Below are 25440 nucleotides of genomic sequence, written 5' to 3'. Positions count from 1 at the left end.
AAACGCCGCAGATGACTCCAACCTGACTTGCCTTCTGTCGACACTGACCTGCCTTCCTTCGTCTGTTTCGTGACAGTTTAGTACACCGAGCCGTCACTGCCTTCTTAGCCTGCAGGAAGTGTAACAACTGTTATCCACCACAAACCACCAAAGCCTTAAATTGCAGCAGGAATAGTGACAGTAGTGATAGATTAGAATTTTTAAAATCAAACCCAAACATGTCCCCGTCACGGCTAAGAGAAGGGCCAAGTTGACTGGAAAATAATTTACTTAGAAAATTTTGTGATGTATGGTAAATTAAGTCCTCCCTTCAGAACACGTTTCTGCTTTTGTTTTTTGTTATTTTTCCTCTTCCAAAGTAATACTCCACTTAATTGATTCCCAAAGACCTTCTGCTATGACCTAAAACTGTTGCCACTGGGGGGAGATGGGCATGGACCTGGACTTCATCTACGGGTGAGATGGACAGTTCATTCTGAAATTTTAAAAGGGGTGAGGTGGGGTGATGGAGTTGGAATCAAACAGTCTTTTCAGCCTTGAAGGATGGAACCAAAGGATACAGGGAACATCATCAGTGACAACAGATCATGTATTTTAAATACTTACTACAAGAAAAACTAATTTGCTAAATTGGCCCTGTAGATATAGTTATAAAATAAGTCACCATCTCCTCAGACAACTCAAAACTCAGGCTTCTCTGGTGGCTCAGCTGGTAAAGAATCTGCCTGCAATGCAAGAGACCTGGCTTCGATCCCTGGGTTGAGAAGATCCCCTGGAGAAGGGAAAGGCTACCCACTCCAGTATTCTGGCCTGGAGAATTCCTTGGGGTCAACAATCTAAGATAACAGGAAATTTAAAAAACCCTCAAAACTCAGAGCAACTAATGCTGCTGTGCATCCACGGCCACACTGGGAGGTCACAGCCTCCTTCCTGGGCATTTCTCTGCTCGACACTGTGCCAAGCACCTCATGTACTCTCTCGGTGAATCTCACTGCCTCTGAGTCTTATCGTCACGTGTATGATCGTCTAGCATACTAGACTAACTGTGGTGATCATTTTGTAATGTATAAAAACATCCAATGACTATGCCATGTACCTAGAATTAACATAGTGTTGTAGGTCAATCATACAGCAAGAAACAAACAAACACACAGGCTTCTAAATATTGAGGGGAAAAAATCCATCATTTGGTTGTACCATTCACTTCTACCAAGATTGGTAAAAGCTCACCATCCTTACTAGAGAATGACTCAAAGCTCATTCTTTAGTGGTGGTGGTGTTTAGCCGCTAAGTCCTGTCCAACTCTCGACCCCACGGACTGCGGGATTTTCCAGGCAAGAATACTGGAGTGGTTGCCATTTCCTTCTTCCAGGGATCTTCCCGATCCAGGGATCAAACCTTCATCTCCTGCATTTGTAGGTGGATTCTTTACCACTGATCCCCCAGGGAGGGCCCATTCTTCACTGAAAATGGGTCAATAATGTCCTCCTTGGCCACAAAAGAGAACCAGCCATTGTAGGATTAAAAACGATTCTCAAGCTTTTTTCTTTGTTACTGAACGGAAACCTTTGGCTGTTTTTAGTACCCAAATAGCGTCAAGGACTTTGTTTCGTGTGAACAGTTTTGTGAGTCCTCCTATGTCATTATTTCCATTATTTCATTGTTTAGAAATGTGAAAGTCTAAAGCCATGAAGAACAGTTTGGCAATTTACACCTCAAAAGGATGGTTTATTCAAATAATTGGTTAGAATCACTATAAATTAAATAAAACTTCATTTGATAAAAAAAAAAAAAAATCTTGACCTCAGTGAGCTGGACAGTGAGTGACGCCATCAGGAGACCCCAGGGCTGGATGGGGGGGTGGCGGTACTTGCCTTGACACCCCCACAAAGCTGTCACACAGCAGAGGCGCAGAAGGTGTGGGCTTTACCAAGAGCCCCTGGATGAAAAGGTCAGACTTAGGAGCGTCGGGAAGGCCTGACGGTGGGTTTACTGCCCCTCCTGAAGCGGGGAGCGGCTGCTGCCTCCTCTAGGCTGCAGCAAACCAAAGTGAGGTGCCAGGAAGAGGAAGGGAAGACTACTGGCCTCTCAGAGTGACCCCAAAACAAGGCGCACGCTTTAGAGGGAGAACGACGTCACCACCGAGTTCTGGGGCCTGGGGTCTCACAGGGGGTGGGAGGTGGTGGGGGCGGACATAAATCCGCCAACCTAAAGGAGGAGAAGGACTCTGGTAGAGGAATGCTTTGATTCTATCCACCCCACCTCCTTAGAGCAGGTGGCAAATAGGAAAAAGTGCATTTATTAGAAAAGCAAAAGAATTCTAAGAGAGGAAGCTGAGACCCCTCCACCTGGGATGGGACTGGGTCATCAAATCACGCTCACGTCACATGATAGTAAGTGCTTCGGAGGCTCCAGGAGGGCGGGACTCTGCAGGCCCATCCCTCCCCTCTTTTCTCTGCTAAGTGATTCAGAAACGCTAAGGTCACCTCCTCTGGCGGCTGTCTTTCGGTCACCGGGCTGCAGGGCAGTCCCAGATAAAGACGGGGAACCTACACGGGGTCGGGGGACAGGCGTTGGGGCCATGATTCAGAGAAGGTGCTGATGAGGACTGGGGTGGGGAGGGGTGGTCTCTGTTTGAATCTTGACGCAAAGGGGCTGCCCAGGGAGGGCCCTGTTTGGGGAAGTTGATGCGAAAGTCCTCCTGGAAGCGGGTGAAGTGGGGGAGGGTGTGTGTGTGTCTGTGCTGCGGGGAGGGGAGAGGGGGGCTCCCGTATTGCTGGTGATGCCAACCGATGGCCTTACCCACCCAGAGGAGGACCAGGAGGGCCCCGCGTGGCCACTGGAGCCGGGAGGGTAGACACGAGCGCATGCGGAGCACCGGTCTGGGGCCTTCCCGGGTGCAGCCCTGCCTCATGGCTCTGTGGCACACCCCGAGTCCCTAGAGCTCGGGGGCGGGCGGCCCCGAGGCCTGCTCCTCCACTGGCTGCACGGCCTCCTGCACGTAGACGATGAACTCCGAGGCCTCCCCGCCCTGAGTGTAGACGGTGACCGTCTCGATGCCCTCCACGTCGTCGGACGACACCACCAGGTGATGCTGCTCGGCCAGCTCGACGGAGGCCTGCTGGAGGGTCTCCTGGATCATGACCGTGTGGTTGGAGCTGGGCTCCTCGTCTGTGACCTGCGGGAGGGAGAGAGAGAGGTCACAAGGCGGGCCCCAATTCCAGTCCAGCCGGGACCAGAGGAATCCCATCGACTGGCTACGGAGCAGGCCGATTCCAGACAAGGTGCTAATGCCCTGACTCTGTTCTGGTCTGTTTTACAACTGCTATTGATCTTGAGAAGAGAAATAATACAGATAACATAGGCAAAAATTAGAAAGTGTTGAGACCCTAAGAGTTGCAAAAGTGACTGACAGAAAACCAGCCGAGGAGGAAAGTGACGGGCCCGGACTTGCCGAGCTGGGGAATGACCGCCTCGGACACAGAGCAGACGTCAGGGTGGCTTGCCTTGCCCTGGGGCTGTGAAGGCGAGGCAGGAAGAGCCTCTCTGTCCTGCACTTGGTGGGGCGTACACAGCATCTCCCTCGCTGCGGGCTGTGAGCCTGGAAAGGCCACTTTCCCCCATGACCCTCGCTGTCTCATCTGTGAAACAGAGATTAGAATGCCCACTTCAGAGAACGGCTCGGAGAACTGAAGACGCTTTTGTAAGCAGAGAGGGTGCTTAATATTGCCATGCCTTCCAGGCCCTCATTCAGGTACTAACAATGTTTCCCTACGGTACTGAGGCATGTCAGTTACTCACTCATTCATTCATTCAACAAGACCGTCCTCGTTTCATCAGAGTCCCAGTGGACTGAGCTCTCTGAGGGCCAGGCTGTCACTACCATGGCACAGCTCTCCCCAGATACAGGCGGGCGGGGCAGGTGTGGGCCCAGGGCAAGCAGCCAGTGTCTGTGGAAGGGTGCTCCGCTGGGTGCCAGTGAGTGATGGATGCTCGGGGAGCACATGGGGGAAAGCCAGTGTAGGGGGGCAGACACAGGACAGGGCGGTGCTCTGACAGAGCGCCAGGGCAGCCTCCAGGGGAGGCATGGGGGTGGGCTTCAGGCAGAGCGGGGACAGAAGGAGCAAGGACTCCCAGGACCCCCAGGAGAGATCCGGAGCAGTGGGCTTGCTCAGGTGGCCTCTGAGAGCTTCCACTCATGAAATACTTTCGGACTCCCCACTGGCTGAAGCCTGGCTTACACTTTCCTCCCTGCCCACCCCCTGTAAACATGACCCACACCATCTCTGGGACCCACGTTCAGGCTTCCAGGGGCCTCCCTCGGCCCTGGGCCTGAGCCATTCCCTGCTAGCAGGAAGGGCTGTGTTGGGGGGAGCGTGGTCAGGTTTAATTCAGAGACAAAAATGGAGGAGGCCCGTCTGGGGTGGGCGTCACACAGTTACTGATTGGAAGGAACCTCCAACTTGCACAGAACTTTCCAGAAGCTAGAGAGATACCCTGAGTGGGAAGTATTAGCACATTTGGCCTGAGCTGTCTTTCTACAGTAGATGGAGGCCTTTCATCCCCCCTTCTTTTACTGTTTGTTTCAATTTCATGAAATGGAAAAATGTACTGTGAACCAAGACTTTAGAAGTAAATATTGATTTACTTCACTTTGAAAGAGGGAACCTGACAGACGGGTGGGAAAGGGAGGAGGGAATACTGGACAAATGCTTTTCTCTGAACTGCCGGTCAATTCCACATCAAAGTAAGGAGTTGGGGGGCACGCAGGATTTACGCTGGGGTCCCAGGACCTCACGCGGGCAAATCAAGCCCATCGAGTTCAGGTAAACAGATGCCAACAATCATGATAAAATGGGCGAGATCCACCAATACACGAGCTTTGAGACGCACTCCTGGTGTGACAGCATGATTCATATACAGCGACTGCCATCAGAGGTGAAGCCCAGAACAAGGACGAAGTCACCAACAGCGGACTTCACTGTCCTTCTGAACAACTCTAACACCTGAATGCTGATTGGGGCTGACCCCGCTGCGCAGACAAGGAGGTCCCTCCGGGCCCAGGCCTCGGATGAACAGAGCCTGCAGTGCCTGTTCCCAGGATGGCAGGGCGGGGTCCCAGGAGCCGGCCCAGGATGACCCAGGGGCAGGAAGAAGGGCAGAGACCAAGATGAGGCCTCCGGGCTTGAAACAAGGGAAAATAACTCTGTCCCATGAGGGCTGGGGCCACTTCATGGAAGGCAGTGGTGTCTGCAGATGGTGGGAGAAGGCATGGCGGGCAGAGGGGAGGCAGCGAAGAGCAGGTATGTGCTCACCGCCCCGCCAGTCACCAAACTCACTGGGCAGGGTCCCCACCTTCCAGATAGGATCACCAGTTCGGTTCACGCACTGCCAATTCTGAGAGCAAAATGAAATTTCCAAATGTAATCCTCTGGGCTTACTTCACCAGGAAGAGTGATGGAGACGAAAGTGAATGTGCAGCCATGGAAATCCTGTGAAGGGTAACCCTCCTGGCCGGCACACGTGTCACGGGAGGGGCATTCAAAGAGTAACTATGATGCCCAGGGTTCGGTCGCCGGCTGGTACTGGCCCGAGTTCACGTTCTCATGAGCTTGAGTGTGCAAATGCCCAGCTTCGCGTGAGGCTGCGGAAACGGGAACTGGGGGGCATGGAGGGCTACATCACAGAGGGGGTGCTGAGCCCCTCCCCCACCCTCGGGCACACCACCTCTGCCAGGACTCACACTCTGCTTCTATGTTTTATGTTTCTGCCAACCACAGACTTCCTTCTCTGCCCCCGTGGCACCCAGTGGACACTCTCCTCACCCCAGGCCCATCACTTGCACACGGCGTCTTGTGGCCTGGGCATCTCAGGGAAACCTCTAGTGCCCAGTGACTCATGTAAGGTCAGTGGGCTGGAAGGTAGCTCAGATCTGGATGTTAATCCAGGTGACCTCAAGTCCGGGACCTTCCCTGGCTGGTGCTGTGTGGCAGCGACTAAAGAAATGATGTGTCATTGATCAGTAGGGTTAAATTATGACTCTCTACCCGTCCTAATCAGTTTAGGGCTGACTGTATAGCTCTCGACCATTTTCTTTGTTCAGAATGATCGCTCTAGCAGTTTAATCTATTAGCACAGGCTTACAATTGTTCTCCACGGTAGAAATAATCTGCCTTCACGGTGTCATTATCCCCCGAGATAGGTACTCCATTTTCCCCAAGTGCTGTATCTAACACATCTTCCAGCTAAATTATTAGCAGCACAGAGAGCTTAATGGAAAACCTTAACCCACAGGAGTGTGCAAATTATTCACTAAATCAGGCTCTGAGTTCTGCAGCTCTGCCCACCTTGAGTGTTCCAGAATCTAGTTTTCTTCCCTGTGTGTGTGGTATGCTAAGTCGCTTCAGTTGTGTCCGACTCTTTGCAACCCTATAGACTGTAGCCCACTCCAGGCAAGAATACTGGAGTGGCTTGCCATGCCCTCCTCCAGGGGATCTTCCTGACCCAGGGATCGAACCAGGGTCTCTTATGTCTCCCGCACTGGCAGGCGGGGTCTTCAGCACTAGAGCTGTCTACAGCAGATCACGAACAGAGCCCAGCGCTCCGCAGGGCTCTTCTCTCCTGGAGTTTTCCGCCAAGACCCCACCCTCCCCACAGAGATACAGCAGCTAAGGGGCATCTGGGAAATGAATGGGGTTGGCCTGCGCCCCAGTCCACACCTCTGCCCTGCCTCTGAAAGATATGGAGGGGGTCCCGTCTCTAAGACCCAGATGCTTAGCACCCCCACCTGCCATACAAACTCGGCCATAAGTGACAAAAGGGCGTTTGAGCAAATAAATGAAAAGAGGGCAGCACGTAACCCTACGTGCCGTACTGCGTGTCCCCACGGGTGTCCCTGCCCAGCCGGAGCCTGTGTGCCCGGAGCTGCCGCCCTGCGCCCAGTACCCTGCCAGCCGCCTGGGCCCTCCCCGAAACGTGACTGCCCTGCTTGGAGCCCCTCTCTCACTCAAGCTCCTGCCTCAGTGTCACCGTGTCCAACAGGGCTTCCCAGACAACTCCCACCCCCAGCAGAAGCAGCGGCCTCAGACACACCCCCGCATCTCCTGCCCTTGTTCCTTCAGTGCACTGTCGCCCCTGGAGACCACGTCACCTGCTCATCTATCTATTCTTCATCAGGAGCTTCGAGAAGGCAGGGACCCGGGCCGTGTTTTGGCTACTTGATTCCAGCACCTACTATGTGGCCTGGCATGAGGAAGGGTCTGGCCAGGGCCTCATGAACAGTCAGCGTCTGGCCCCACGACTGCATTCGAGGGGGATCTGCATTCTCCACGGTCGTTTACATGCTTTGCAACCAAGGGCCCTTCTTGTCTTTGTTCTGTTACCTAATTTTTTTTTTTTTCAAATAACATAGTCCTTTAATAATTGGGGGAAATGAAGCAAAAAGTAAGAGAGGAAAAAGAAAAAGGAAAAAGGAATATGCAGAATTGCTTCTTTCAAACGCCACAAGGTATCTTGGCTGAGAAAACCATTCTCCCTCAGATGCACAGGACAGTCATCAGCGCTGTGCTGGGCACAGGGCGGGCACGTGGACAGCTGTGGAAAAGCTGACCTCTCCAGAGCAGTCCATCAGGCACTTGGCCTGCACCCCAAGAGAAGATGACAACAGAAGAGGTCCCAAGGCCACATGCCCCCTCAGCCTGTGCCCCAAGAAGATGAAAGAGGTCCCAAGGCCACGTGTCCCCTGAAGCAGCAGGAATGGGAGTCACCATGCAGAGTGAATGCAGCGGACCCTGCAGGAGGTGGATGCAGCTACCGGGTGGAGGCTGATTTCCTCAGGAAGACGAGGTCTGGTTCTGAAGGGACCTTGCAGCATAAAACGCTGCTCGCCAGGATCCCCACATGCACTCAGGCCCCTCGGAGCATCGCCTGATGATGGTGGCCAGTGGGTGGGCAGACAAAGGTTACCCGGGTCCAGGGAGACTGAGAAACCAGAAGAGGTATGAAAACAAGTTTTAAAATCAGGAGCAGATCTGAAGGGCGGGTGCCTGCAATGGGCTGCAGGGCAGCAAAGGTGCGGCCTTGGCTGCAACAGGGACGAGTTCCATTAGCACCTGCTCTGCAAGACAGAGCAGTGAGCTCTGTCTGGACACCTCTGAATACTGAACCGTTTACTGAATAAGCCATTGGACAAGTGTCTGGCTCTTATCTGTCATACACGCAGCCCCCTGTATTTCAAACATTCTCGCTGAGAGTTAATTGTCAGACACTCTGCTAAAGGCTGGAGACAGAACCGTGGGTCCCCCACTTTCTAGACACAAAATGGTTGCCAGTTCAGTGGAGGGGTTGGAGAGGACACTTCTCCTGGACCCCTAGGGTGGGGTGGAGCTGGGTGGGTGGGGAGCAGGTGGTGGTCAGCAGTGGTTTCCTGCAGGAGATGACCCCGGTCTTGAACACTGGAGGGTTTCCAGGAATCGAAAGAATGCAAACATCCTCTCAGGTCCCTTGCACTGCAGAAATTCTCAGACTCTAGGGTACAGTGAGAATTAGAGGGCTGCAGACAAAAATCCAAACACTACAAACCAGAAAACAATGAAAAAGAACCTTGAGGTCAGTTCCTTTAGGTGAAATGCTCCCCTGGGTGTGTTGAAGCTCTAGGGAAGCTGTCTTATTTTTTGCAGCAATTAGGGTTTCACTCACTGCTTAAATTATAGCCAAGCAAGAGCTTTCTCCAGCATTCTCAATAGGAGACTGCAGACCCATTTTCCAAGGTTAATAAGCAAGCATGTTTACTGTAACAACCCTAGGTTAGGTGTGGCGCTGCCTGAATCAGAACCAAAGGGAAATGGTAAATATGATCCTGAATTTACAGAGGAAAGAAAAGGTATGAACAAATGTGGTTTATAAAAAAGCATCATAAATTCCCAACTCTAAAAATATATACACATCTAGGGGACCAAAAAAAAAAAAGAGGAGGTGAATACTATGTGCAAGAAATTTGTGGAAATATCAAAAGATAGCAAAAGATATTCACAGACAGGGAGAAACCATTCCAGAGATCAAAGAAAATTTAAAGCCTTTAAAAAAAGAGCATGAATCACCCCGGGAAGGAAGGAGGCCTGTGACGCATGCCTGCATTCATGAGACGTCCCTCCCCTCCACCGTATTTTGCTCTTGGCTGCAATGAGACAGCAGAAACTTTCTTCTTTTCTGAAAACACACACCCCATAACAGTGCAAAGTCCGGGCTGTAAAGACTGACCGCCCGATAAAAACAGTCCCCGCTAATGCATCCTTGCTCTCGGAGACGCTGAGGGCTCCATCTGGCGACACTGGGCCCCCTGGCGCTGAGACACCAGGGCACTGGGGAGCCCCCTGCACAGAGTGGCCTTGGTCAGGGGCCAGGTGGGGACTGGCCTGAGGGGAACGGGTGGGTCTCTTTGCCCGGAAACGGGAAGAGAGACCTCGAGCTCGTCACAGGATGAGCGTGGGAAGGCTTGCACGTTGGCCAGACAGACTGGGCAGGCAGCCGGGTTAGAGGCAGAGGCCCGGGCAGCAAAAAGGGAGTGCGTGGCCAGGACCCATTGTGTTTCTCAGGCATCTGAGTGCAGACTGGTGTGATCTCAGGAAACCAGGTGGCTCAGGAAAACAGAATCCTGCTGTGAACAGTGGTACAGCGGGAAGGGTGGCATGGCCTCACTCGAGAATTAAGAAACAGCGGGGACCCAGTGCCTAGCACAGGGAGAGTGAAGCGGCATGAAGTGCTCACGATTGCTGGCAGGTCGGCCCCTCCGGGGCAGCGTCCCCACCACTGTCACCTCTCCCCGCACACCCCCCCGCCCCACCCCTGGGTCTTGATTAGCACACCCTCCTCCGGACAATGTGCATGCAGCACGGAGCTTCCAGCAGGCCTGATGTGAATGAGCCTAATGTTTGCCGCAGGAGATGTTTTTAAATGGAACCCAAACAGAGCATCTTCCCAGCGACAGGGAAGGAGGGGGCAGGCAGTGGCTTCTAACCGCCTCTGAGTATCTTCTGATATTTAGACAAGTTTGCTGTGCAGGATCCTGCCCTTTGGCGACCTGTCAGCACACATACGTTAATTTCCACTCAATGCCACGCATGCCTGGGCTCTGCATCGCTGGCAGGCACCCGGCCCCTGGTGGAGGGGAGTGGCGGGGGGAATGTGCTTCTCCTGGAAGCCTCCCTCCCCCTGCCTGGAAGCCCGTCCAAAGGTGGACCACTCTTGGGTCAGTCAGGGGTTCCAATACTGTGCTCACTGAAGCCCCCTCCACTGCATTTGGGGGGCATTTCCCTCTGCGTGTGGCTCAGGACAAAAGACCTCTGCCCACCTGATGTTCACCAGTCCCCGGACCTGATGGGTGGGCGCTCCATGGAGACCTGGCCCGATGGACTCCTCCCCTCCCTCTGCCATCCCCAGGGCCCCTCTCCGTGCTGCGCCGGGGAGGTGGCACTGGCTTCTCGCCTCAGCGATGGAGACTCTGCTCCGTGAGAGCCAACAATCTATTTCCTCTAGAAGTTTTTCTCCGTGTCCTTTCACACAGGTGATGGGCAGCCTCCAGGAGACCCTGGGGACAAGAACATGGAGCTGGAAGTGCACACCCTGTTCCCCCCAGGACCTTCAGAGCCGCCACCCCTGCCCAAGGGAGACAGACTAAACTCCCAGCGACGGAGCACATCCGAGTTCTGTTTGTTGTTGTTCAGTCGCTAAGTCGTGTCTGACTCTGAGACCCCACGGACTACAGCACACCAGGCTTCCCTGTCCTTCGCTATCTCCCGGAGTTTGCTCAAACTCATGTCCATTGTATGGGTGATGCCATCCAACCATCTCATCCTGTGTTGCCCCCTTCTCCTCCTGTCTTCAATCTTTCTCAGCATCAGGGTCTTTTCCAGTAAGTTGGCTCTTGGCATCAGGTAGCCAAAGTATTGGAGCTTCCGCTTCAACATCAGTCCTTCCAATAAATATGAAGGGTTGATTTCCTTTAGGATTAACTGATTTCATCTTGCAATCCAAGGGACTCTCAAATGTCTCCTCTAGCACCACAATTAGAAAGCCATCAACTGTTTGCCACTTGGTCTTCTTTATGGTCCAACTCTCATATCTGTACATGACTTCTGGAGAAACCATAGCTTTGACAAGATGAATCTCTGCCGGCAAGTGATGCCTCCGCTGGTCTAATATGATGTCTAGGTTTGTCAGAGTATCCTGTTTAAAGACGGTTAATGACAACAAAACATAAACCACTTCAATCACTCTTCAAACTCACCCAGGTAGTTCGTTGGTAACAAAGTAGGTCTAAGAAGAGTCAGGGACTGTGAGGGTCTTACTCTGAGGCCAGTGCAACTCCGAGGTTGATGCCCACCATGTGCGCTGACATGAGCAGCCCCAGACCCTGGGTGGGAACCCCACGTGGACACTGCCTCCTGCTCATCTGGCCACAACTCCTTTCCTTCCTGTACTTCTCTGAGTAGGGAGATCGCCCACCTGGGGTCTCTCCTGCCCTGTGCTGAAGTCAGGCGCCCCTTCTGGCTCAGAGCCCCCCACCCAACTCCCTGCTACTTTGGGCAGGAGGTCCCATGATGCTGCTTGGCACCAGATTTTCCGTATCAGCCTCCTCCAGGGCCTTTCCAGGGATGTGTGAGTGTTCATCGCTCAATCGTGTCTGACTCTTTGCAACCCCATGGACTGCAGCCTGCCAGGCTCCTCTATCCATGGGATTCTCCAGGCAAGAACACTGGAGTGGGTTGCCATTCCCTTCTCCACTCTCCAGGGGGGGTGACCCTGAATGTCACAACCACGGCACGTGGGACAGACAGGGTCACATTGTCTCTAGCCGTGAACACGATGCAACCATCTACCTGGACCAGGCAACAGACTCTCCTACATAGCAGGAGGCATTTCATCCACGCTGGGACTCGTACTGCTGAGCACGGGGCCTGGACAGCTGCATCGGAACCTGCCTGCTGCACAGAAGCTTCCGGAAGCAAAAAGAGTTATGGCTGACTTATAGGAGCTCAGATTAGAGTTAAGGAGCTATGTCACTCCTATGACAGGAGCTAAGATTAGACTCAACCAGAGCCAGGCACCCCGACAGCTGCTTCATTTGCATAATTATACATAACCCACACATCAGCCCCACAGGGTAGGTTCTATTATTTTCCCACTTTACAGATGAAACAACAGAATTTCCGAAAGGAGAAGGGCTTTGCCCCAGGCCACACACTATTAAGGGTCAAGTGCAGCCAGTCTGGCTCCCTTTCAGCTGCTTACTGCACTACTGGCTGCGTCCTTCTCCACCCACTGTGACCTGGCCTGGGATGACCCCTAAAATGGGCTTCTCAGGAGTCCCCCTGTGCACTGCTCATTCAGGGAGGGGCTCTGTCTTCAGGGCTTGAGGCTCCCTGGGCAAGGCATCCACAGCAACTGGAAATCAAGGCTGCCCCAGCACGGGCACCCCAGCCCACCCAGCTCGGCGTCCGGAGTCTGGTCCCCCAGGGATGCCGGGCTCTGATTCACATTTTGAAAAGATCAATCTGTCAGAAAACTTGAATTTAGGGCCACAGAAGACAAAGTACTCAGCCTGGTGAAGAGCCAGGTCTGTGACCAGGAAGGGAAGCTGACAGCTGAGGGCGGAGCTCCCTGGGCTCCACGACACTCACGAGCAGCCCAAGGAGGGGACGACGGTGCAATGTGGAGTCTGATTCGGCAGGTCTGAGGGGGCCCAGACAGTCTGCATTTCTAACAATCTCCCTGATGCTGATGCTGCTGGCCCTGGGACCACATTCTGCGTAGTCAGGGCTTGATGGGGGCAGCAGCCTGGGGACAGAGGAAATATTCAAGGTACCTTATGAAGGGAGTGCCCACAGCAGGGAAGGACTTGCTGATGGATCAGATGTGGGGGTGAGAGAGGCCGAGGAGGGAAGACAGACTCCCAGGAGCAGGAGTGGAGAGCTGCATTTACTAGATGGACAGGAGGCAGGGGGAGCTCCTGGGCTAAGATGGGCGCTCCTGCCCATGTGGGAGTGACGAGCAAGAACCAGCCTGCAGCTGCACTGCCCTGGGCTGAGCCTGAGGCTGGAACAGACCCCCTTCAGATGGGGATTGCAGCTCTGGTTCCTCCCATCTAGAGCCCTGCCTTTGCCCCAAACCTGCAGCAGACCTAGAGATCTCAGCCAGCAAGGGGACGCTACAGGGACGGGAGGAGGCAGCTAAAACCCAGCTACCCTGGCCAAGGACACGGATCAGGAAACGGGCACCCGAGCAAACAGTAATAAACACGAGAGTTGGGTTGTTGTTAAGTTGCTAAGTCATGGTCGACTCATTGTGACCCAACCCCACGGCCCATAGCTCACCACGCTCCTCTGTCTGTGGGATTTCCCAGGCAAGAATACAGGAGTGGGTCACTGTTTTCTTCTCCAGGGGATCTTTCCGACCCAGGGATCATACCCGCATCTCCTGCATCGTCAGGGGGGTTCTTTACCACTGAGCCATCAGGGAAGCCTCAAACACAAGAGTATTAACACTCAAATAAAGTGGGATTCTGCAAACTGCACCAACCGATCTGCAGCTTCTGAGGCACAAGGGGAAATCGGGTCTTAGGGAAAAGGGTAAAAGAAGCAGGGTTCAATGACGGACACCTTCAGGTCAGCTAACAACGTCTTACGTGAAAAAGAGTGTCAGGATGGAGTAGAGAAAAACTTTTATTCTGTTTTTTTCAGACAATTTCCCATATGATCATGGATATACAATGGAACTTACTTTTACTTTTAAAATTTCACAAAGAGATGGAATTTTCAGTCACTGCCACGGAACAGGAGGGCTTAGCAAGTCGCAAAAGAGCCGTGAAAGGAAGCACTTGTGCATATCAGCCTCAGACATCATACCAGAAGTAGAAATCACTTGAGGGAAAGTTGTATTTGAGACAAAGACAAAGATTGAAATGGCCGAGGGAGAACTAAGGCAGGCTCAGCAAGGACAGCAGCTGGCATGGGGTGACCGGGAGGGTAACCCACAGCCAAGCCCCCGAGCGAACCGTCTGGATCTATATGCTGAAGGTCACCACCCAGCTCAGCAGCAGGCACTCCACAAGGAATGTGAAGTGGGCAAATATTTGAAGAGGCTACCTGTCTGTGTAATTAGACGCTTGATGTAATTCAAGTTGGCAGAGCCCCAGGATCAAATAAATTCTGCCACAAAGTTCTTTAGGTAGGAGCCAGACTTCACCAATCAAAACATGCAGGTGAGAACTGACTCTCATGGGAAGGGCCATGAGAAGAGGGAGAAACAGAGAAAGTAGTCGGTGAGACGTCCCCATTTATACACCAATCAGAAGAACTGGGAATCAGAAGATAAAAGGTAGATGTCTATTTGGATGGCAGGCATCGCTTCTACCGCTAACAGAGAACCCAGAATGAGATCATCCAAGGGTCAGCAAGCACAGGGGACGCTGATGCCTCAGTCCTGCAGTCTACATCGAATCTGACCATCCACGAAAGGCAGGCGGCTTCCCGACAGGGGCCTTCCCAAGGCACGAATCCATCGCGACTGCCATCACCCCGCAGAGTCAGCGTGTGTGGGAGGGTGTGGGCATCCCCATCACACGACGAAGACACACAGAGACGCTAGCAGTACTCCCAGAGGGGCAAGGCTGCAGCTGCCATCAGCTCTTCCCACACTATATACAGTCTCCCTGTTCCAGGACAGAATCCTTGGATGAACCGCAGCGGTGGTGAAGCCACTGTATTGGGGAAATAGAACAGATAGTCAACTGAAGGTGCCAGGGTTTGGCGATGAGGAAAAGAATAAAAATCTGCGATTATGACGTCTCCCGCACTCACACGCAAGTGATCTGAAGACAGAGCAGGTTCTGCGGAGAGATGTGAATGGAGAGAAAAGAAGGGGTGGCTCTCCTGTTATTTCCATGAGTTCGGGGGAGTCGAGGAGAGGTCTGTGTATGGTGTGAGTCCAACAGAGCCTCTGCAGGAATGAGGAAAGGACACTCATTAATTCCCAGATTATTGGAGCTTAAAGCGGTAAGAGAACAGGGTGTCTCCACCCAGCCGTGTCTGCGGGCAGGACGAGGGGGAGACCTCAACTCAGTCCCCCTTTACTGCAATGCAGGCGGCCAGTATCGCCTGTGATTTCCACAGTTTACAAGAGCATCTTGCGCAGACGTGATTCTTCCGTCAGCTCTCTCGCTGAGAGTTAAGAGATCACATTCAGGGGATGGAGTGACTGTTTTTAAGTAGTAATGAAAATAGCTTTTGTTCCCTCACACAAATCACCTTCCAGGTCCCTCCCCCCATTATTTTGCCACAAATCTTATGAGGATGCTCAACATCTGCCCCCAGCGGGTCAGGAGGCCCATCCTGGGCTCCCCTGGAGGACGGACCACAGCAGCAAGGCCCTCCTCTCAGAGGCCGCACTTGAGGAGTCCTCTCTGAAGAGTGGCTTCTCCCCACCAGATGCCCCCATACTGACGGACAGCATGAAAGAGGTTCCGGGGACCACGTGACTCAGGGCCTTACACGAAAAACAGGACAGGCTGGACCCTACTTTCCCTGAAAACAGGCAACTGATATACACGGCTGGCCACAGGAGCGGACAGCACTTCCTCACTGAAATAACGAACCACAAATAACAGACAGCAGTTCCAGTGTTGGCTGCCAACCAACGTACCCCTTCCAGCGAGACCTGCTGCGGAAACTGCCTCTCGGGCTGCCTGCTGAGCCCGCAAGGGAGGCTGGGCAGGTTCCGCTCCTCCAGGCTGGCACGTACTGACCTCGGCTTCCAGCGCCAGCCACCACAGGGAACCTGCCCGGAGGTGACAGGGGGTGCCGAAAAGCACCCTCGAGAGGTGGGGTGCTTTTGACAAAGCTGGAACTTCTGCTTTGAGGTTTGATTTTTGCCTATGTTTTTAATCAGAAGTAAAAGCAAGTGGGAAGACCACTTGGAATTTTGAACAGGATGGCGGCAGCATCATTCTGGGCTATGCCAGGCTGAGGGTCTACATGGGGAAATGGGTGAGTGCCTGCAGGTCTGGGGCAGTCTTAGCCTCCAGCACGTAGGGGGAAACAAAAGCAGGAGAGTGGCAATTCTAGGAAGTGCTGCAGAGACGCAGGAGCGGGGACAGAGACACAGGCCTGTCCACAGAGAGTCTGCAAACCACAGTCGCTACTGAGCCCCTCACTCCACAGGGGAGGAACAAGGAGAACCACCTGCTCACTCTTGAGCTGGGGATGAAAGTGGAGGACCCCTCAGGGTGGCCCCTCCTCAACCATGACTCTTTCAAGGCCCTGCAAGGTGGCTCTCGTTCTGGAACCTTGAGGGGAAATGTCCCTGTGATTAGAAACAAGGGTGTCTCAAGGCTGCCACCTCGCCCTGAAGTCTGTGACTCAAAGTCGTCTCTATGACAATGGAGTATCTCAGTAAACAGTAGCCTGGGTTAACAAAGAGGTCCTCATACTTTGAAACGTGCCACGTGGACACGTGTGAAGGTTAACACTGTGTGTCAGCTCGATTGGGCCAAGGGGTGCCCAGCTCTGCCGCCTACTGTTTAGGGGTAACCTCCGCAGCAGACAGCACTCGAATTATCTCAGAAGACACTGGATTATCACGACGCCATAAGATACTGTGACCCCATGGACTGCAGCACGCCAGGCTTCCCTATCCCTCACTATCTCCTGGAGCTTGCTCAAACGCGTGTCCATTGAGTAGGTGATGCCATCCAACCATCTCATCCTCTGTCGCCTCCTCTTCCTCCTGCCGTCAATCTTTCCCAGCATCAGGGTTTTTTTCCAGTGAGTTGGTACTTCCCATCGGGTGGCCAAAGTATTAAAGCTTCAGCTTCAGCATCAGTCCTTCCAATGAATATTCAGGGTTGATTTCCTTTCGGATTGACTTGCTGTCCAAGGGACTCTCAAGAGTCTTCTCTAGCACCACAGTTTGAAAGCATCAATTCTTCAGTGCTCAGCCTCCAACTCTCACATCTGTACATGACTCTGGGAAAAGCAAGCTTTGATTATATGGACCATTGTTAAGAGTACCTTAGACAGCAAGGAGATCAAATCAGGCAGTCCTAAATCCAGGGTGAGGGGAACATCACGGGTTCCCAGCAGGTGCCCCAGAGTCCACATCTGAGTGGCCTAAGCACACTCGCTAAACAGATATGATTTCTCTACTGGAAAATCCGAAACCAGAATTTAGTTAAAAAGAAACTGATTTTTGTAATAAAAACAGCTATACTGGGACATCCCCAGTGGTCCAGTGGCTAAGACACCATACACCCAATGCAGGGGGCCCGGGTTTGATCCCTGGTCAAGAAACTAGATCCTGCCTGCAAGCTGCAACTAAAGATCCTGCGTTAATGCAAATAAGGAACTGGCGTGGCCAAATAAATTTTTAAAAACAGCTATATTTAAGCTTAAATAAGACAACTGAATAGAGAGGTCATTCCTTTAGCATTCCTGTAGGCATTGCAGGGGCAGTCTGAGGCCTCCCTGCCCATCTGTCCATCCATCCATTCTCCCATCCATCATTTATCAACAGCCTTAGAGCTCCAGGTGCCAGCCAGGCGAACAGGACTCACATCCCCACCAGGCTCCTCTGTCTACGGAATTCTCCAGGCCACAATACTGGAGTGGGTAGCCATTCCCTTCTCCAGGGGATCTTCCCCACCCAGGGAGTGAATCCAGGTCTCCTGCATTGCAGGCAGATTCTTTACCGTCTGGGCCACCAGGGACACCCCCAGTTAGCCCTTGATGTGCCAGGTGCCAGCCAGGCAGACAGGACTCACATCCTGTTTTCCACCACTGCGAACACATTATCCCTCTTTACAGGGCTGCAGCGGAGGCTTATCGGCCTTATCCCTCGTCATGCTGTCACCCTAATGCCTCGGAACACAGCTAAGCTATCTCCTCCACCCGCAACCTCGCGTATCACCACTCCGCCTGTGACGCGCAATAAATCATGTCTCCAGGGAGCAGCAAATCCATCCTGTTCCTAGAAGGAAGTCGTGAGTCACAGTGGTGGCGCCTCCTGCAGTTCTCCAAAGGATCTGGCATGCCCACAACAGCCAAAGGTCCCCTGATGCCCTTCCCGAAGTGGCCAGGTCTAGCTAGGGATGTCACATGCCACAATACAGACGAAGAGTTTCAGAAGAGATTACCAGACATACTGAGGACTGCAATCTAACAAATACAAAGAAAAGCTGAGAGAGCATTTGGCCTAGAGGCGTTATGAATCTGCTCCCAACGATGCAGAACACGCGGCCCCTGCAGCCTGAAACATCAGACTCCTGCTGTCCTGTCTGACCTCTGCCCGGGGTCTCACTGAGAGACAGCATGCTAACGGAGGAGTACAAACACGTGGAGTATTCAAACGACCATCTAGACGCACTAAGTCTTGTCTGAGGAGCCGGAAATCCAGAGCTGAAGCCACATGCACTAATTCTGCTGGGAGCTCCATAGCCTGAACTCCCTGTTTGTGCTGTGGCCTGGCCCTGGGCGGCGAGGGGGTTGTGGGGAGGCGGGGGGGGCAGTCAGGGGGGCAGCACTGGGAAGTCCACCAAGTCATCGAAGGCAAGTCACAAACAACACATCGCTCAGGGAGAAGAGAGCTGCATTAAGAAATTATTTGTTATTTGCCAAGAAAACCTTACTTCTTCTACTGTTAACTGTTTCATGCTTCCTTCTTGTTGTTATCAAACTTGGTACCACGTGTACAGCAGAACTTGGATTGTTCTAGTGAAGCCTACCTCTCCCAGGTCTCGGGGCAAACATCAGAGCCCTGTCCCAACAACCCTTCATGAAACAGCCCCCAGCCCCACTCCCTCAGCCCCCGTCCCTCCCCGGCTCCCTCAGCCGCTCCCCCACCCCCGCTCCCTCAGCCCCCGGCCCTCCCCCTTTCTGATTTTACTTTTCTCCACTGCCCTTGTTCACCGTGTGACAATCTCTCTGTCTTATTGATCTTTTTCCCACCGGAGTAACCACTTTGATGGCAAACGTCGGCTCTCTCCTGGAAAGCCAGCAATGAGAACACTGCAGGCACTTACTAAACACTTCCTGAGTGAATCGCTAAAACAATGGATAACGTGTAAAATGCTACAGTCTGCCATTCAACTTTCTCCACGAACTTGAACTTTGATTTTAAACCACACCGTGGGTCTGCCCTGGTTCCGACGTGCTTGCTGTGTTGGTTTTCTTAAGCATTTGCCTAAGCCAGCTTACAAGTCTTGTACAGTGAAGCCAGAGGCAGTAGAGAGAGAGGTATGGACAGACAAACAGGCTGACCTGATCATGACGCACACCACATCCTAACAGATGGTGAAGTCTCCTCTGAGGTTAGCAGGAGAGGAAACAAGCCAAACAGTGTAACAACCATCAATAAGTGGAGTAACCTCTACTCGCACGGTGGCCATCCTCTCCCATCCGTTTAGTTCAGCCATCCTCTGTGCTGACTGCATCAGGTGATGTTCAGTATTTAAAAGGCCAGGCCCTGGAAGCCCTCCTGGCTCCTCTGGCGGTCCCTATGGCCCCTTGCTCCACTGACATCGTGTCTTAGGCCCCGAGGCTGCTTTTGACCACAGATGTGTCCAGATGGGTCCACATCACACTCGTGTCACTCGGGGATTCCTTTCATTGAAAGGAAAGGAATGAAGTTTCCAGAACTTCATTCTGGAAGGGGTGATGCAGCTACCTCAGTATCTTGGCCCTAACATATGGAGCTCTTGCAGATACAATCAACCCCGTAATAAGAGGAAGAAAACAGGACTTCCCTGGTGGTCCAGGGGGTTAAGGATCAGCTTGCCAGTGCTGGGGACACGGGTTCAACCCCTGGTCCGGGAAGATCCCACGTGCCGCAGGGCAACTAAGCCCGCGAGTTGCATCTACTGAGCCTGTGTGCTCTAGAGCCCGTGCTCCACAACAAAGACTCCGTCTCAGTGAGAAGCCCTCACACCGAAACGAGAGAGAGTAGCTCCCATTCGCTGCGACTAGAGAAAGCACGCCACAGCAACGAAGACCCAGCACAGCCAAAAATGAATGAATAAATAACTTAAAAAAAAAAAAGAGTAAGAGAATGTATGAGACCCAGGTCAGTTTCACTCCAAATTCCCCCTCGGGTAGGTCACAGCCCTGAAAACCAAAGTGGGCAGGGGGCAGAGGCTGTGTGGCAGTGTGGGGAGACGGTATTTAAGGACAAGGGGCGGGTCCTACCTGCTTCACGACGGTCACAGTCCCCGGTGCCATGGCGACCACTGAGGCAACAGCCGTGGCATCGTGGGTCTCGGTGCCCAGCTCGATGATCTGCTGGAGGATGTTGACGGCCGTGGGGTCAAGTCGGTCACCTGAGCAGGAAGAAACAAACAGGAGATGGTTAAGTCCAAGGGCGGTGAAGGTCACTGAACGCAGAAGCAGCCTTCCTAGAGGCCATGGTTGGGTGGTGCCTTCTCCAAGGATGCACGCGTTCTCAGTAAGCACTCACTGTGACCACAGAAACAAAGTGTGTGGTACATCACAGCTCACAACACACTCCCTGTAAGAACATCTCCAAACTCCACACAACCTGTGAGGAGATGACACTGTGGTGGTATATCCCCACTTTATAAATTAATCACTTCACCACAAAAAATCGAAGAGACCCGCCTTGGGCCGTCGGATCGGCTACGTCACAGGGCAGGGCTCAAGCCTGGATGTTCTGAATGCAAACTTGTGGACACAGGGCTGCCTCTCAGAACGGAACTCCTGGGAAGCACACCGCAGAGCTGGTTTCCCTGCAGCACGGTGGGAGGCGCCAGTGAGCGTGAGCCAGGTAAGTTACACAGGATACGGGCAGGACACGCGAGGACGTCCCAGTCGTCAAGTTGGTGGTCTTTAGACTTCTAAATCAGGGTTTTCTTTTACTCATCTCAGAAGCCTGGAATCGACATCATCAGGACAGCTACTGAGCACACCCTGCCTGCTTTCGCCATATGCTTGGCCATCTGTGACTCTCCTGAACAAGCCACTCTGACCCCGATCGTTAATTCACCAGGAGGGAAATTACTGCCTGGTCTCCAGGTTAGCATAATAGTACGAAGTCTCCTCCAATGTCTACATCCTCCTGGACAGCTTTCTGCGGGCCTCGTTCCAACGTGAATCATTAAGAGATGAGAGAAGGGCATTCACTGTGTTCTACACGGAGGGTAGGACATGGCCTATGACTGAAGCAATGACATGGGCACCTGCTCACCATGCACAGGCCTAGCATCCCCTGCACACACCTCACACACAAACAGACACACACACACACTCCTGGAGGAGGGGGGGGAGGGCGTGCCTTGAAGCCAACCATTCTAAACAGCCAAACACTAAACAAAACATTGACCCTTAAAAAAATGCACAGAAGCAAGCTTTTAATTCTTCATCCATTTCCTTTGTTAATGACCATTTATCAAGTCCCAAGTGTCACAGGAACACGGTTCCCAGTAGGAACTCAGACAAAGACCTACTGCTGCCTCCCCGCTTCTCCTTCCGGGGCTCGCAGGTGACCGGGACAGACGGTAAGCCACTGTTTCCAGCCCCTGGTCAGTTTCATATGAGGGGGGCGACTAGGGAGCTCCGCAGGACAGTCCGGTGGGCTCCCGGGAGGTGACACACAGCCTGAACCCTGAGGATGAAGATGCCGTTGCTAGGAAAAGTGCTGGGCGGGGGAGGAGCAGATTCAGTTTGTGCTGAGACGTGGAGAGTCTGGCCCAGGCGGGCACAGCTCTGAGGTGGCCGGAGACGCAGTGCAGGGAGGCCAGGACCCAGAGTGGAGGCCCAGCTGCTGAGCTGCATCGTTTCCTAACAGTCAGGAGGGGACACAGAGAACCTGTCAAAGGAGAGAGGGAGTGTGGGAGCGAGGGAGTGTGTGCGTGGGGGACTCCAGCTGGCCCGGCCCGGCGTGAGCACTCGCTGAAGTCACTGCATGTGCGGGAAGGAAACACGAGCAGACACAGCGTCAGCTCTGGGAACCGCGCTGATGGTGGGGCCCGGACGCCCCATCCACAGGGCCTGCCGCTCTCACAGGCTGCGGGGTTTCTCCCGGGTCACCCCAGCTCACTGGGCAGTGTGCACGGCACCGGCCTCGGATCTTCCCCAAAGACAGCGGCTCACAGGACATTCTGTGCATCCTTCTTACCACCTGGGGCTTAGGGACTAAGAGCTGGGTGAAATGGTGAGTTCCCATCTTCTGTCACCATCTGACTTCACCGCGCTTCCTCTAATCCCGCCTGCCTGATCTCTGTCCCGCCATACACAGAGCACTGAGGCACCTTATATTAACTTGTCTTCTGTTCCTGTTTTTTAAAGAGCATTAAGAAAAAGTGTTCTCAGCCCAATGCCCCAGTTGCCACTAGGCTGGCACAGTGGTTTGTTTTTTGAATTGATCTAACATTTGACATTGATGACATCTGACATGAAGATCCTGACTTGGGGCTTTTCAGAAGAACTGGACAGCAGACAGTCCTGGGCCCACAGGTCCATAAGGGGCCGTTAGGAAGGCCAGCAGACTGCCCCCGGTCTCAGCCACGCCCCCCGTCTGCCTCCTGTAGACCCTGGAACAAACCCCCAGAACAGATGACTCTGAGGGAGCCTGGAACAGGGATGGCACTCCAACAAAAAGTTAGGAGACCTAGATTCCAAGACCAGCTCCAACACCCAAGAAGTGGGTGAGCCTCAGCCAACCATTTACAAGGAGGAAGTCTCCTGCCTCTTGTGAAGTGAGGACTATAAGACCCGTCTTCCCACACGCTGCTCAGAGACGTGATGAGTCTACGGCCATACCACCATGAACGGGCCCAATCTCGTCTGATCTCAGAAGCTAAGCAGGGTGGGCCTGGTTAGCACTTGGAAGGGAGAGACGTGACGATATGCGTGGACATCCGGCAACACCGTTTGGAGGCACCACTTCACCTGCAGCTCTGTTCTAGAAGACTCTGCAAGAGATCTCTAGTTGTCAGAGAGCTAGAGCGCTCCTGAGAGCACAATGCAGCTGAAGGAGATCGAGTGACGGACATCACTCATTCACAAGTTCATTCATTCATTCAGCCTGCCAAAGACCAGCTCTAAGGTGTCGGGGAGGCGGGGGGCGCTCTCACCACTCTCTGAGGTGTATCTCAGGTCCTGAAGGGCGGCCACGGCAGCCTGTGTGCCCTGAACGTCCTCTTCAGCTTCTGCGATGTGCAGGTACTGGGTGGAAGGCTCCTCGGGAGCTTCTGTTGCTGGCTAAACAAAAACACAGAATCACTGATGGGACCGCCTAGAAGAGCCCCTAGAAGATCCCCAGAAGCCCCGGGATAATGGATTCAAACAAAACAAACACACACCAGCAATGTGTCTGCAGCAGCTCATTTGCCTGGCACCCCTGAGAAACCAGTGCTCCGATAAAAACCCATCTCCCAAAGAGGAAACTTCTCTGTGCCAAGTGCCGAGGCCTTAAAACCAGCTTTGGAGGAAAGCCTCTGGTGACAGGTTCTTGCCGCAGGGAATAGAGGATGTTGTTCACAATGAGTGATGAGACACGCACAGAGAGACCCTCATGTGTGCTCTGCTCCTCCCACTGCCACCAACACTGCTCTGATCCCCTGTGCCTGGGGCCTCCCGCCATGAGGTCAAGAGGGAGGCACAGCGTGGTGGCGGTAGACGGGAGGAGAGGACCAGTCACCACAGCCTCTGGCCAGCTTAGAGCATGGGTCCCGGCACACAGCAAGATCTCAGGAGATCTCAGCTACTCGTGCAGTCTGTGGCTCATTTTATTTTTACAGGATGGGTATGACAAATCCAACTGACCAGAGAAGATACACCTGTGCAGAATCAGGACCCCATGAGAGAAGAAGAAGCTAAAGGGACATTTACAGAAATCTCACACCGATAAGGAGAGGAGAGGTGGACGTTTCACACGAACTAGATATTCATAATCATCTCTTCCTAGCACTGGAAGGCAGGCAAGCATGAATGTCACCAATAAAGAAGAACGAAAAGGAGATTTTACACACAATTTATAGGAGCCAAAGTTATCATACTCTGTAAGCACTTATCAGCTATTCACAAAGGCTCAGAATAGAATGTGATTATTCTTTTACAGCCAAGTGGTCAAGTTCATTTAGTTCATTTCCAGCCTGACATTTAGTAGACACCCAATGAGTATCTGATGAACGCATAAATGAACAAAAAGAAGCATGCTTCCTTATAAGTACCATTAGGCAACATTGTGGCCAACACGAATTGGATCTCAGCCTGTGATGAACAGGAAGGGCGTGGCATGGCTCCCCGGCTTTGGGGTACTCTCTGTAATAACCATCTGTGGGAAGGCAGTGCTTTGCAGGGCACTCCAGGGAGCCTGGCAACAGCGTGATGGCTAGTACAGGCAGCCTGTCATCACTCGGGGACCACCCCTGGCCAGTGTCTTGGCTGCTCAACTGTCGTACTTCTGGAGTCTAGTAGGTGACTTTGTGTCAACTGTATTTGTAGAGTCACAGCTCTGCTGAAGGTGTCAAGATCTGTAAGAAGCCAGGTCTTCAGAGGAGAGGGGCATGACTGCACGAACAGAAGCACCAGCTGGCCAGAAGAGATGCTGTTTACATCAGGAACCAGCATTCCATGTCTATTTGTTAACAGAGAGCAAAGCCCTGCAAGTATGGACTCGAAGCACCAGAGGATTTCCATAGATGGTGATGTTGCTGACACCATCGCCGCCGCACAGAGGACCTGCTGGGGACTAGACAGTAACCCTGGCATTTCATACATCCTGTCTCTCAATCCTTTTGACCTCTTGAGTGGCAGGAGCCTCACCATAGACATTAGAACACAGCGGTCACAGAGGTTCGACAAGCAATGGCTCAAGGTCAAACTGTTTACAGGAAGAGCCAGGAAATTGCAAGGAAGTCTTTTGAAGTCCACATTCCTTAAATTTTCTTATAGAAAATGTCAAACACACACAAGACGGAGAAGCGAGCCTCCATGCTCACAGCACCACTTCAGCAGTCACCACCTCACGGCCAGTCCGCTTTTGCTGATGCCCCCTCCACGCTCCACACAACGGCCCTTTGATTTTGAAGCAAATGCAGACGTCACATCGATTTAAATATTTCAGAATGCACCTCTGAAAGATAAAACTCTTTCAAACCAGAACTACAACACCGCCATCACACTCAGAACACTTAACAGTGATTCCTGAATGACTTCACATCCCTAAGCGCTGTTCTAATTTCCCCAACTCATTTTTTCACAACTTAATCCCACAAGTCGTACTTAAGTTATTGAAATCCATGTATTAGAACCGCCTGATAAAAGTCTCATAAGACTTGCATTTATAGGCTCTCCTTCCACTCTTTCTCCTCTGCTTATGGTTTCATTGTGAAAAGTGGTCGCTTGCCGTCAGAGTTTCCAACAGCCTGGATTCTGC

General features: G+C 52.7%; 1 protein-coding gene across 2 annotated transcripts in view; it reads right to left on the bottom strand.

The window, feature by feature from the left end:
• Positions 1-768: 768 nt before the first annotated feature.
• Positions 769-25440, bottom strand: part of ZFAT (zinc finger and AT-hook domain containing) — a 158458-nt gene continuing 133786 nt past the window's right edge. The window contains exons 15-17 of one of the 2 annotated variants that reach the window (XM_070382748.1): positions 23135-23261; positions 20232-20362; positions 769-3178 (exon numbers count right to left, since the gene is read on the bottom strand). In XM_070382748.1, coding sequence (XP_070238849.1) covers positions 2939-3178; positions 20232-20362; positions 23135-23261 — 498 coding nt within the window. In that variant the 3' untranslated portion in view covers positions 769-2938. The remainder of the gene's footprint in view (positions 3179-20231; positions 20363-23134; positions 23262-25440) is intronic. The other variant, XM_070382749.1, reaches the window with a different exon arrangement.

This window comes from Bos mutus, chromosome 14 (assembly GCF_027580195.1).
Source record: "Bos mutus isolate GX-2022 chromosome 14, NWIPB_WYAK_1.1, whole genome shotgun sequence".
NCBI lineage: Eukaryota > Metazoa > Chordata > Mammalia > Artiodactyla > Bovidae > Bos > Bos mutus.
Note: the sequence above shows the minus strand (reverse complement) of the source record. Positions and strands in the feature narration are given on the sequence as shown.